Below are 15,578 nucleotides of genomic sequence, written 5' to 3'. Positions count from 1 at the left end.
TAAATTAAAAGAGATAGCAGAAGATGTTCTTTCAATCATTTTGAGATGGAAATTCCTGATATCCTGATACAATGTGATTGGGAACCATTTTACCTCAGTTATCAGGTGAATTCAATGAGCATGCGTATGTAATAAGACGCTTGCATTATTTTTTCATGTTTTTCATTAATTTTTAAGTCATTTGTTTACGAACTGTTCCTTCCAAAACAACTTCAATTTCGGCTTGCTTCATTTGAATTCAAACAAAATTTTCAAGAAAAAAATTCAGAAGGAAATGAAAAAAATATTTATATATTATTATAATTATAATAAAACCATACTACACTATTCCTTGCCTAGGTGCACTACTTCTTCAAAATATCTGTTTTTATATTACCATCAGAGTTACTATTATTATTCAGTGTTTTTTACATCAAAAGAACTCAGTGTAAAACATAACCAAAATTATCACCTATAGTTTGCAGATTCTAGTATGCTAAGTGAAACTTGTGCCATTATTGCATAAGCTTTTACTCATGAGGTAATTAAACATTGTTCCTTAACCAAATTGGTGACAGAATTCAGCAAAAACACAATGTATATACTGTTTTTATGCATGAATGCATGTTTTAAGTTACTTTAAAAAGTTAGCCCACAAAGGGTTAATAATTTTTGCTAGGATAACTTAAGAAGAAAAATTTTTAAGTGATATTCAGAGAACATTTCCAATTACTAACCAATTGTTTAACAAAGTAATCTCACAGGTCTAATTAACTGAAATAAAATAAATTTAAAATAGTTAACCCTCTTTTCACTATTGAACATAACAAAAACTAAAAATCATAAATCAACAATATCATCATCATCTGGTGTTTTGGTTGGCACAGCAGGTCCCTTATGGCTTGAATACCGTGTTCTTTGGTGGTTGGATTTCAATTAACCATACATCTCACAATGAAGTCACACCTTTTTTTACAACACTTTTAACTAACTACATAATTTCACAACTCTTAGCTTTTGAAGGTGCAATCTAAACTCTACTTAACATACGTGTCTCATAAAAACATATATAAAGAATTCAGTATTATAAAGTAGCTTCAAAACAATTGAATATAACAACTGCAAATGATTCACACTTACACATGCACATGCACACACCCACCTACACCACCACATAATTTGAGTTGAATAAACTATTCCTTAAATAAAAATGAAAATATCAGTAACTTCAATTTTCATACAAAACATATTTTAAAAAATCATTAGTGTAAATCATATTTAGTTCAGTTTCTCATTATAAATTAATATGGTGTTTACCAAATCTCAAACTTCAGTAGAAAAAACCATCCGTTATATACAATTATTCAAATACTAGTTACTTATCAATACTGCTTAGTCTTTTGATAACAGCTAACAAAAAATATTAGAGATTCTAACCAGCCTTTGAACTAATAACAGAGGATTCCAATTGAAATAAATTAGTAACTCAACACTTCATAATAAAAATTATTAATAAAACTGTAACTATTAATTAATAAGAATAATAAATACTATACTTACAGGACAACATTTAACTGTGTAATAATCTATCGGTTCACCATTATCAGCAGGTATCTTCCATTGAAAGTCAAACCTATCAACATATGGAGAGACTGTATAGCCTTCTGGTGAATTACTAGTTAAGATAGTAGGTTCTTCTGGAAATGATCTTTTTGGCATATTATGCTTTATTTCACCTCCGTATTCACCTATACCGACTTCATTTGCAGCAGCAAATCGGAAATTGTAAGTGGTTTGAGGTTCTAATCCTTCTAAAGTATATGGTGAATCTATAAAAAAAATAACAAAAACAATAATGAATAAAAATATTTTTTCAAGTTTTAAATAATTTTTTAAGAATACTTTTAAAAACTATACAAAAGTTCTTTTATTCTGTACTACATATGTAGGTGTACCCAGAAATAAACAGAATTCTAGTTTTTTAATGTATGTATTTATTTTTATTTTACAATAAACCTTCAAATACCCTTCAAAACACTCTCATCACAGCCAATATTTGTCCAATATTTTATTCTATTTTTCAAAACATTTTTAAATTCATCTACAATGATACCCAATAACACCTCCTCATATTTTTCTTCACCTCACCCCGATTGGCAAAATGCTTTCTTTTTAGGTCTCTCCTCTTCATTCACAGGAACAAAATAAATCACACGGAGCTAAATCAGGTGAATAACTCTCATGCTTCTCATGTCGAAGCATGAGAGTCATACCATTTGTACTTCCTTGTACGAAGTAAAGGAAGTACTGAGCAAAATTTTTGGTTTCCAGATTTCATCGAAAATATCCATTTTGACTAGTTTCAGCCTGATGTCTGTATGTACATACGTATGTATCTCGCAACTCAAAAACAATTAGCTGTAGGATGTTAAAATTTTGGATTTAGTACTGTTGTAACATCTAGTTGAGCACCTCTTCTTTTGATTCCAATCGACTGGAACAAAAATGTACAAAAAAAGCTCAAAATCAAAAAAACTTTGATTTTGAACTTTTTCTTAACTGCAGTAATAAGCCCTCAGTGAGAGCTTTTCAATGATATATCATATAAGTGGTACTTATTTTCATTGTTCCAGAGTTATAACCAAATAACATTTTAATTAATGAAATATTTGGATCTTACAAGGGGAAAGCACATCCATTCAAATTAGACTTCATATCCTTTTTTTTTAATTTAAATGAATTGATTTATTAATAATTATTAACCTCCGATTGTAAAAAAAATTTACAATAAATAATAATTCATTAACAATAAAAATTAAAAAATATTTGAAGAAATATCAGAAGTTATTAATGAAATAAAATTTTATGTACTTTTCACTTTAAAAACATGTGTAAATGTAATTTAATAGGCATGCAAGGAAATCATGTGGTGTCCACATCAGATTTTTTTAAATTCATTCATCACAATCGCGATACTTCCTTTTTTTTGGTTGCCCAAATGACTTACACATAAATATTGCTCAATGCACGTTTCATTAAAACTTTATTTTTTTTTAATGCAGTCAATAAATTTCAAAATGTTGGGATAAGTAGCAACTGACTTGTTCTTAAAATCCTCTATGCCATCCTACAACAGAATTATTCGTTCTTGGTAATCCTCCTTTAAGAACAATGATCTACATCCACACTTCATGCACACACTTCATCCACACTCCACCTTGTGATCAATGAAAATTTTATCTGGTTGGTTCCACCAATCCATGTATTCTCAAAATAATCAAAAAATTCTTGAAATTCTGGAGGAAAAACCATTTTCAAACAAATGTTCAAAAACAACTGTCTGTGGGCTGCCAAAATTCACTTATTTAAAGTAAAATTATCATCAGTTTCATAATGTTGTTTCTATCCATTATTGAATGTAATGAAAAATAAATTGTGAAAAATTAAAAATATAATCCCATTATGAAGTGTCAAGAAAAAAACTTCTTCAAGCATTCATTATCACCATCTCAAAATTTATAGTTATTGATTGCAGGAACATAGCCGGTTCCAATACTTTCAGTTGTAGCAAAAGAGAAATATTCAATTCCTCAGACTTAATAGGCAATAACGTATAAACTAATGAAAACAATATTTTTCCTTGAATCCATGTTTCGTTTATAGCTTGTAAAAAAGTAAGGAAACTGTTTTGAAAGTGCCACTGACATAACATTCACTTCACCATAATATTGATTTCTTTTTGTATTTAAAATTAGAATATGATTATCCTCAGGTCCAGAACCAAGACATCTCTCCATTGCATGATATTTTATATTCTTCTGTAAAAACTAAGTCTCTATAACGTGTTGGAAGAACTGGGCCTTCAAAATTTTAGTTTTGGATCATTTGTTTCATTATATTTACAATTGGAAGCTTTGAGACTGCTGCTTGGCTTAAGGTTCTTGAAACATTTGAAGTAATACTGAGGCAAATTATTTATTTTTTTGCATAAGTTCTTTTTGTTAATTTTTAATAATAAAATGGTTCTACATAAATTTGAATGGAGTCAGCTTAATATAAATACTTGTAATTGCACTGTACTAACTTTTGTTAATTCCATTAAGTGTCTTGGGATAGATTTTGATTGTAATCTGAAGTTTAACATCCATATAAATAATTTGATTAAGAAGATTAGAAGGCATTAAGAAGTTTAAGATTCTGAGGCATTTTTTGTCTTATACCCAACTAAGACGGGTTTATTGTACATTTGTTCAGGCATTACTCAAGTATGGCGTTTTGGTTAGGGGGATTCATTTGACTATGTACTTCAGCTGCTATTAGTTACTATTAAACTCTTTATTATAAATCTGTCTGATTAAACTGTATAATTTTACTAGTAATTTGCTTTATTCTTTGTTTAATGGTGATAATGTTAAAAATTCATATATTAAAAATGTGTTATTTATTTATAAAAAACAACATTAATGTAAATTCTATTACAATCATTCCTATATAACTAGACATTCTTTGATGTGTAATATTTATATACTCATGCCAACAGCGTTCTCTTTAGGAGAGTTTAATATATTGCAGCTAGTCAATTATTATTGTTAATGCTTGTTAATGATTTGGGTAATTTTGTTTCTATTCACTCCTTAAAGGGTGAAAAAAAATCATGAGAAAAATAATTTAATGATTTTTCTGTAAATGATGACTACGATTTTAACAGCGTAAATTTAATTTGAGTATTTTTATTCCTCTTATTGATGTTTTTATAAAAGATATTTTATTGTATTGTTTATTTTATGATATAAATGTTATATATGAAAAGTTACATTGTATTTATATTTTATTTATAGTATATTTTGGTTTCCTACAAATTATTTTCTTTCTACTTTGAGTGTATTTAAGTAATATTGTTTTACGTGCAAGTTATGATTTTGATAAGATTTTTGTTTGATTGCTCTATGTTTATCATTATTCTTGCTCTTGGCTCAATTATTTACTTTTGAGTGCAAGCTTGATGAATATTATTGAAATGCTACATTTTTAACTTTTTATTATATCTGTATTATTATATTATATGAAGCGGTATCTATTCAATTGAATTTAAATAAATAATTTTTAAGTTTAGATCAAGAGGTCATGACATAGGGTTCTGAATTTTTATCTACAGAATAAAGAATTAATATTATGCAGATGATTTGCCAGTAAGCCTGGCATAGGATGCTCGTTATTTTTGAAGACGGCTGTAGTCTTCAAGGTTGATTTGAAACTCATTTCACTTCAGTTCACTATTATGGTTATGGTGCTTAACATAGAAAAATTACTTTGGTTTATTACAAGTTTTAGTTTACTATGAATGTTTATATTGATGGTTTATAGGAAAAAAAAGATAAAAACTTAAATTATTAAGATTGAGCTAAGCTAAAATAAATAAGCAAAACTTAAGCGTTTTAAAATAATATTGTGTAAATGTAAACCTAAGAAAAATTATATTTACTTACGTTGTTATGCGGATCAATTCTAAATTCAGATGAAAAACATAAAAATATCCCATTTATATAGTTTCAAAAATTTAGCTATAGGTTTCAATATTAAATGCATAAGAAAATAAAATGTATACTCAATACTTTTTCTCTCTATTTATATCAATTCCAACTCTACAAATGCTTTATTTTATTTGCATTTATCACAACAATGTAAAATGATTTTTATACAGCAGTAATTGAAGTTATTTTTTGTTGATAGTAAAATAAACCAGGTTGAAAGCAATAAAGTTCTGGAAAACTAATGTTTTTTTTAATTTTATAATTATTTTACTTGTGTAAATTAAAAATTAGTTATTTTTAATTCATGTAAAATGCCTATTTAAAAATCTACAATAGTAAGTTTACTAAATGGGAATTTTTTAACCACTAAAAAAAATATATTTAATAGCACTCTTTATTCTTATAAAGAAAAATGAAGTAAAAAGATTTACCATGTTTTGGAAAGCTCATGAATTAATTGCTTAAGGTTATTAAAATTCAAGTATATAGTGATTTTTATTTTATTCAGCTATCATCACTGTAAATTTTTTTTTATCAGGTTGGCTGTATTAATTTTAATGAATGCAATTTTCGTGCTTTACAAATCCTCATTTTCCAGTATTTGTGTTTCCACTGGTAAATTAAAGGATACCTGAATCATGTAAAGTTTTGTTTCTTCTAGTGGCATCTATCAGTCATTAAGAGAACTATTTGTGTTACTTAACAGTGTTATGAATAGTACAAATGTCTACCTTGTTTAGGATCCAACCATACTTATCCTATATGTCTGGTATCACAGACATATAGTAAAGTGATGGTAAGCTTTCTAGGAGCTGTAATGCTCAGAAGGGAAATTGAGGGTAGAATAGGAGCCTCAACAAAAATGCTCATACATGATATATATATATAACCGGTACTACAGCAACATCTTATAGTATTTTATGAGCTACTTCTTCATGATAAGCATATAAGTGAATATTTCACATCTGTTGATATAATTAAAAAAAAATTATACATCAGCTGAGCCCTATCTCCCTCCTTTTAATACTATAAGAAGTGCTGTAAACATAAATAGCTTAATTAACTTAAGAGCAGAAATAACATACTGATCTAATCTAGAAATCCACATAAAAAAAAAATTGGATAGGAGTCATACGATACAAGAAATTTCTAAACCGATGTTTATTCCTTTTATAGACATGAATCCACACTTAATTCAATTTGCCAAAAACATCTTCTTTATACTATTCTTAACAATCTTTATAATGTTTGTTTTTTTTAATCTAATACTAAAAAGAAAAAAGTGTTACATATCAAAAAAAAACAATCAAAATGAAGATACATCCACTTTGAGTTTCATAGCTTAAGTTAAACTGATTATAAACAGGATAATTTTTTAAGTAATCTGCTTACTCATGACTGCTAATTCAACTCTTACATTTTTAGATGGAGATTACAATAACATATAATAGGCTTTAAATAAACATGACCTCATTTTGGTAATTAGTTCTTCTAATCTGATAACTGTAGCCAAATCACTTCCAAGACAATACTGCTATCCAAACTAGAAATATAAGGATGTTTAAAAATGAATATAGAAGTATTAGAGTTATGTAATATTTTTAAAGTTTATTAATTAATTATATGTGGAATAAAAGAGTAACTGAACCAGTTTTAGCTACGTACAAGCTCGTAACTGTTCCTGTACCCCTTCTGCTTGAAATCACTCGTAACGAAGATGACGACCACCAATAGAAAGCGTTTTGTGTTTTGCAGTTTGCAAAGTGTGAATCTGTAATTAACATTCAATGTGCATTCTGTTTGAGTTCTGTTGTGACCCCCCGATTGACAATAACACTTGTAGATGGTATAAACAATTGGGTGGAAACCACTGGGTGTATTTGTAAAGGGGAGATACAGGACAACCGAGTGTGTCTGAAGACAATGCTGAATCTGTAAGAGTCTGTTGTGTGTAGTCCTAGAAACTCTTTCCTCAACTGCAATACGAACCACACAACTTTATTTGGCAACAAGATCGTCCACCTCCTCAATGGCATAAATGAATGGTTGAATAAAATTTTCTCTGATGGCTGGATTGGTCACCAGGACCAGATGACAAGAAAGCCATTTGCCATGGCCTCCATTTCTGTCCAAGCTGACCCCTGAGACTTTTCTTTGGGTATTTATAAAAGATCAAGATTATGAGCCACCATTACCAGCTGACCTACCAGACTTGAGACACAGGATTGAAGCAACTGTTGCATCAATTACTCTCCAGACTTGCTGGCTGAGTCTGTCATATAAAATCTAGGATATGAATATATTTTTTGAAAATAAAACTAGACAGCCATGAACATTTAGAAATATGACAGGTTCAATTTTCCTGATCTCAAGACAGTAAAAATGTTTGAAAATCCCTTTAATAACTCTTTGAAGTATGTAGCCCTATATAAGAAGATTTTTACCTAACTGATAAGTCTATAAACTGGTCATAATTGCAATCAATACTATCCAGAAAAGTGAAATGAATCTTGGAAACTTAAATCTATTTACTTTATCTATTTCTGCTTCTTCTTCTTAATAATTATTGGAATGTTTTTAAAATGTAAGACTTTACACTCTCATTATATTATATTATGGAATTCAATTTTATTTTTATTTAATAACTTATTTTCTGTATTTTTTTCTAAACTAAAGTTTCTCAACTAATGTTTCAATGAGATAAACATATTGTACAAAAAAATTTCAACTGCAACAACAAAGTATTCATGACATACATATTATCTATTTATATACAACATAGCTGTATATGCATATACATAAGAAAAATAAGAAGCAATTTTATTCATAGTTTTTCTTAAAGAAAACTCACCAATTGACCATGTTCTGTTTTTTGCTTCTGACCATGATTGTCTTTCTTGTTTGTATTGAGCAACATATGCTTTAATAGGTCGTCCACCAGACTCACTTGGTCCATAAATTTTGAAAGTGATTGTGGTAGCTAGAACAAGAAAAAATTTAAATATAAAATTACATTAAAAAAAATACTGAAATTTAACAAAAAAAAAAACAAGCATTAGTTTGTATTGTGGCAAGAAACAAGTACTGTAACTAAAAAATAAGGGAACAAGACTGAAAAGGTATTAACACTTAAATTTTCCAATAGTTATAAGTGAAAAAACAAAAAAAACAAATAAGACTTACAAGAAAAATATAATTTATAGATATTGGAATAATCTAAGGAACAAAACAATTTATGATTGACTACCTTTATTTCTCCTATTTAAAATTATACAGAAGAGATAAAGGTATAAGAGACTTGTTGCTATAACCACTAGAGTGCTTTCCACTTCAGACAACAATAATGTTTATTGCACGGTCATGTCCTGCGGTAAACAAAATATAGGTGTCACTTGCAGGATTAAATATCAACTATATTACAGTGAGTTTGGCTTCTTCAGCTAATATCATCTTGCTGGACACAGAACCATCTCATTCTTTCATATTTGAAACCATAATTTAAACTGAATATAATTTAATTCCTAATAATTCATATAAATATTTAAAACATATAAATAAATAAATAAATATATATATATATATACACGTGTACAAAAATATATTCAAACAAGCAATATAAATTATATATAAAAACAAATTGTATGTAAAAAAAAAATATGATTACAAGTCCATATTAATTATTTAAATACAAACACATGAAATAAATAACGTTAAAGTGAATGGATTAAATTTTAAAAATAATTAACAACTCAAAGCAGCTGTTGAAAATTAATTTGAGTGCATATATACTGAACAGGGTGCAGATAAATTGGTTTTTTTTTTTTTTAATTAGTATTATTTAAAAATCCATTTGTTTTAATAAAATAAAATTTTATAATTATATTTTAAATAAATTGGTTGGAAGATTTTTGAAGTGGTTCAGCAGTTTATTAAAAATTGCAATAGACGCATAATGAGGGGTTTTCTCGTAAACCGAAACATTGTGTTGGATTATTTGAAAGCAGTTCCATTGTCTGGTTGATAAAGGGGAATATTTAATACCAAATGACCAGTCTTTTTGGTAAAGATTGCATATTCATAAATATAAACACAGGAATAAAGTCAACATTATGATTTTCTAAATATAAGTCCATACAATTCATACTTATTGTGTGATACCAGGTATTGATCAAACAGCCCGTTTTTTATCTTAAAAACTCATTCTGATAAGGGAGATGATATAATACTTTATATGAGAATATACGTACACATAATACTGTAAATATTTATAATCACAACAAGCATAGCATTTTATTAAGGCGCTTCAGAGTATAACAGTACATTTTATTACAAAATTTAGGTTTATTTAGATTTTATTACAAACGAATCAATTTGATCGTCCAAGTACTTGCCATCTAGTAAAACACCCATAAATTTCACTTTATGGGCCAAGAGAAATATGAGGTCAGTTCAGAAAATAACCTAACTTTATTTATTTAAACTTTATTATTAATTTTACAGATTACTGGTCCTTTATCCTTTCAAAGTACTCCCCCCCATCCGTATTCAAACACTTTTCCCAGTGATGTTTCCACTTCATGAAGCAGTCCTGGATAGCTTCATTTAATGTCCTTGACAAATTTGCTTTAATGTTATAAATAGTCTCAAAAGGACGTCCTTTCATCAATTCTTTTAATTTCAGAAATAAGAAAAAATCGCAAAAAGCCAAGTCTGGCAAGTAGAGAGGCTGAGGGAGGATAATCATCTGATTTTTGGCACAAAATTGATGAATTGTCAAAGCTGAGTGGGCAGGCACATTTCATGAGTTGTCTCGTCACAACTCTGGTCTCTTTTTGCAGATTTTTTCATGTAATCATTGTAAAATGCCTTGATAGTGCGCACGATTCACTGTTTTACCTTGAAGCAAAAATTCAAAATGCACAGTTCCATTAAAATTGAAAAACAGAGAGCATCACTTTGACATTGGATCAAGACTGATGTGCTTTCTTGGGGCATGGAAGTCCTTTGGCAACCCATTGTGATGACTGAACTTTTGACTCAATGTCGTAGCTGTAAACCCGGCTTTCATCTCCCGTTATGATCCTCTTGTATGAATATTTCATCATCATTGGCTTGTTCATGAAGTTGCCAACAAACATCCATTCGATGTTCTTGCTGCTGTTTGTTCATCAAATGAGGAACACAAACTTTGCTGCAATATAATGAATGTTACATTTTTCAGTCAGAATGTCATGGCATACCCCAATTGATATGCTAACCTCTTCTGCACGTTCTCTGACAGCCAACTGGTGATTTGCACACACCAGATCATTGATTTTCTTGACACGGGTGTCAGTTGAAATCAAAGATCTTCCTGGTAGAGGATCATTTTCAATTGATTGATGACTACTTTTAAATTGAGAAAACCATTTGTAACATTATATAAAACCCAAAGCATCATCTCTGTAAGCTTGTTTCAAAAGTTGAAACATTTCTGTGAAAGTTTTTCACAGTTTCACACAAAATTTTATATTATGTTGCTCCTGAAAATTGCACACTACAAAAATCACTACAAGCAATTAAACACGTTGCACTCAAATAACAATAACACAAAAACTAAGAGATATCAACAATCCAAGAACATATGATAACAGTGGAGATTATGTGGAATAATGCTGCCTACCACATGTCACTAAATATCTTCGTTGGCGCATAATGAAAAATCTTCGGTTCTTTTTGAACACATTTCATACTATGGTTATCATCTATGTGATGAGAATTCTATCCATATGATAAACAATTTGTCTGTCTACCTAAGAAGCACAATGCAAAGTTTTATCCAAATTTAAATTTGATGGTTACAATCCATCCATGAATAATTTTTTGATCGGCTATCATGTAATGTTCAATCACTTTTAAATAATTATCTTCAGTATAAATAAAGTTATGTTGTTTGCAAAAAGGATTATAAAATGAGTGGCTCAAGATAATGAAGAAATTGTTTAATGGTGATACCATATCTACACTTAATTTAATATATACATTCACATAATCAACTTTTAAAATTACACTTACATTCCCTGTAATTTAATATAATATCTAATTCACAATCATCATCAATAATAAGTAAGTGTTAAAACAGAGGATTTATTAAACTTATACCAACATAATTTAAACTATTAAAGTGTATAATTTTGTTTTTTTTACTTTATGCTTTTAAAAGTACTTGAATATGATTTTTCTTTCCATAAAAATAAAAATAAAAATCTAGAACAAAAATAATTTATACAAATTAATCCATAATACATTTTTTAATTATTATTACTATGTAATGTTTTATTTATAAAAGAGCAGAATTACCATGTAAAACTAAAAACAGACTATATAAACTAACAACATACATTCATATAAAACTACCGTAATTGACATACCAGTAGCTACTTCAAATTTAGATTGAAGTATTCTTCCAGGAACACGGGCTTCATGCAGTCTAATGGTGTGATCAACTGAACCATGAATATTTTTTGCTTCACATTTATAATTTCCATAGTATTCTTGATTACTTGGTGTAACCTAAAATAAAAAACAATACAAAATATATATATATATATATATTTATTTTTTTATTTTGCAACTTCCAAGTTTACCATTAGGTACTGCTTCAGAGGATGAGATGAATGATTTATAGTGTATGTGAAAATGCCACGCCTCACCGGGATTTCTGAATGAAAGACCAAGATGCTACCACTAGCCCCGTAGAGGCCGGTATATATACATTATTAAATATATTTAATAAATAAATATATATTTTTAATTTTACTTCATCTTTATTAATATCTAATTGTTCAAAATTTTTGTTAATCAAGAGACAGAATCTTTATTGTTTATTAGATGGTCTGCCTATTAGATAAAACCTAATTTATTATTTTTGTAATTTTTATAGTGATCAAGATAATCTCTATAATGTTCAATATATGAGAAAAATATTATACACATAAATACAAACAAAATGTCAATTTGATAAATTATCAAATAGCATTTGTTCCGTTCCATGCGGAGCCATCCGGTGCTGCAATCTAGTGGGTGCCATCGCTAACCAGAAAGTGAAGCTCGTACTAACATTCTACGTTAGAATCCCGCCCAGTGTGGTCGCATTATTCATTTCATCCGAATGGACAATTAGTGTTAGTTATATTCTCGTCAGGATCCCACACAGTGCAGTCGTGTTTTCATTTCAGTCCAAGGGGACTCACTAGTTTCTTGATAATGTTCAAGTTCAATTATGACTAAAGTGTCATACATTCTTAAGTTTAATGTAACTATTGTAATGCAATTAAAATGTCAAGGGTGACAACAAATTAAAAATAACGATTCAAGAAGAATATGTTCTTCTTGAATCGTTATATTTCATGAAACCATCTCATCAAAAAAATACAGTCCACACTACCTCTAAATTCTACCAGTGTTTGTGGGAGACAGTCTTATAAAAAATGCAATAGATATTGCACTGTGTAAATTAAAATGAAATTTTCATTATTTTAGTATGTTTATTTTAAAAAGTTTATATTAATTCCATGAATCAATTTTCACGGAATCCCACATCTTCAGTTGTTATTAAATTCTATAATTACATTAAAACATATTTATTTATAATTTTCCTAATTTTTAAAAATTTGTTTTCTTTTTTGAAAAGTTTCAAATTTATTATGAATAAATATGTAAATTCTGCTTAATCACTTCATTTCTGCCATTACAAAGAAAATATTTCCTATGGATCACCAATTTCTGCAGTACTTTATACATGGTATTATTAATATGAAAACACTTTTCTGAACAACATAACTGCCAAAATGGTGTAAACATAGCTACTTTATGTTATTCTTCTTTCTAAGTAATTTTTTCCCCATAATTTTTATTATTTTAAGACATATTGTTCTAATTGTGTCATAAATTAAATGTTTTCAGTTATTTTTTTATTTGAATCATAACATGGAAAATAGATATACACACAACTGTACAATAACATCTCAAATTTTCCAAAAAAAAAGTTAAGTTACACGAGATCTGCACATATTTCTTCCTAGCTTTCGAAAAAAAATTGGAAAAAATTTCAATTTGACTGAACATAAGAAAATATTCAACAATCCTCTTTTACTACATAATTACATTTTAGCAGACATAATAAATTTTATAAGAGTATCTTATAAGAAAATGAGGATAGACAATTAAATTTCTTTAATATTATGGTTTTTTTTTTTTTTTAATAAAAGATTGATAAGAAAATTACAACATATATATTTATATTTTTTATGTAATATTATTTTAATTAGTCAATAAATTAAAAACTAAAAGAAATAAATTTCATATAACAAAGAAATATTAGAAAAAAAAAATTTTAGATCTGAGAAAAACAAAACAAAAATGCATGAAACTATAAACTAATACCTAAACAATAAAGAAACAGAACTCACACAGTGTCGGAGTCGTTAAAATAATAAAAGCTTTACTGCAGTAAAATGGAAGGAATGGAATATGCAGCCAGTGCATTGTTGGTGCAGTACAGGTTACTGGCACACAGGGATACATAATTATACTACATCACATATGCTATGACTATAGGCACTAAAGTGTTAAAAAATGGTTTACCATATTAACTCCAATATTTGATTTTCACAAGATCCTACATCTTTAGTTGGTATTTAATTCTATAATTACATTAAAATGAACTGTTTTTATAATTTGTGAATTCTGAATAATAATATAATTTGTTGAAATTGTTAGTTTTATAAATTTTGAAATTTATTAAGGAAAACATCCAAATTTTCCAACTTAGAAAAGATTCAAAACCTACACGTCAGCCAATAAAGTGATGTTAATGGTATTTTGGGATGATAACTTATTAGAAAAACAACGTAAAATAGACAGCAAGTACTATTGTGACAAGCTAGAAAATAAAGGGAAACCTGCAATAAGGAAGAAATGTCCTACTTTTCTCTCAAAAGGTATAATTCTTCTGTATAAAATCTGCCTCCATATCGCTCAAAAAACACAGGAAGCTATTAAAAAGTCAGGTTGGGGGAGGTTGCCACATCCAACTGACAGTCCCAATCTCACACAACAAACAGATTTTGTTTGGTTGGTTCTTTCAACGTTTTTGTATGGCAGCAAAGAGCAGGTCAGGATTGTGATATAAGAATGGCTCGAACTCTAAGATAAACAATCCTTTATAACTGTTATAAAAAAGCTCACAGAAGGAAAGGACAAGTGTTTAAATGTAGCCGAGGATGATATTGAAAAGTAGCTTTACTATCATAATAATTTTGAATAATGAATAATTTTCTACAGTCCTGTACCTTTAATTATTGAACGACCCTTTTATTTATATCTTCCATATATCCTTACTTGAATATTTACGGACTACTGTAAAGCATTATAATTTAATTAGAATGACATCTTACCAAAAGACTACTCTGTGGCCCAATACCAAAAATTCTAAAATAAGGATTTGTACTATCAATTATTCGTTCATTAAGTCGCCATGTAATAGTCGCATTTGGAATAGATTCGGCTAAGCAGGTTATATTTACAGGTCGCTTATCCCATGACCATGCTTCTTTCATCGGTGTATTAGCAAATGTTGGTGCGAATTCTACTGTCAGATGACCATTTTTAATCATTTCTCCACCCTAAAAAAAACATACACAAAGCAAATTAATTCAATTCTTTTTTCTAGACATGATTAAATTCACAAACAGGCATCCAATTTAATTTTTTCATTAATTTACAACTGTAACCCAAAAAATCCAGTTGAAAATGTTGAGAAAGAAAGAATTCAAAGCAACAATCTTGATTGAATACTTTAAAAATTGAGAGTGATGAAGCATGCGACACTTATGCAATGTCAGAGGTAAAATAGAAGGGGAAATAAAGATGCACATTAACAATGAAACCAGATTATTTTTAGACTTCACTTGTCAAACGGTTTGGCTAAATTTGGTAATAAATATATCGTATAACTTAATCTACTTACTACATTCTTGAAATTTATCTTACTTTCCTTCATTTCATTATAACATTTTGAATTTGCTA

General features: G+C 28.4%; 1 protein-coding gene across 2 annotated transcripts in view; it reads right to left on the bottom strand.

Moving 5' to 3' along the window:
- Positions 1-15,578, bottom strand: part of Fas2 (neural cell adhesion molecule fasciclin 2) — a 108,744-nt gene that overhangs the window by 74,531 nt on the left and 18,635 nt on the right. For both annotated transcript variants that reach the window (XM_075377617.1, XM_075377618.1), the window contains exons 7-10: positions 14,948-15,175; positions 11,921-12,062; positions 8,362-8,490; positions 1,540-1,808 (exon numbers count right to left, since the gene is read on the bottom strand). In XM_075377617.1, coding sequence (XP_075233732.1) covers positions 1,540-1,808; positions 8,362-8,490; positions 11,921-12,062; positions 14,948-15,175 — 768 coding nt within the window. The remainder of the gene's footprint in view (positions 1-1,539; positions 1,809-8,361; positions 8,491-11,920; positions 12,063-14,947; positions 15,176-15,578) is intronic.

This window comes from Lycorma delicatula, chromosome 10 (genome assembly GCF_047948215.1).
Source record: "Lycorma delicatula isolate Av1 chromosome 10, ASM4794821v1, whole genome shotgun sequence".
Classification (NCBI taxonomy): domain Eukaryota; kingdom Metazoa; phylum Arthropoda; class Insecta; order Hemiptera; family Fulgoridae; genus Lycorma; species Lycorma delicatula.
Note: the sequence above shows the minus strand (reverse complement) of the source record. Positions and strands in the feature narration are given on the sequence as shown.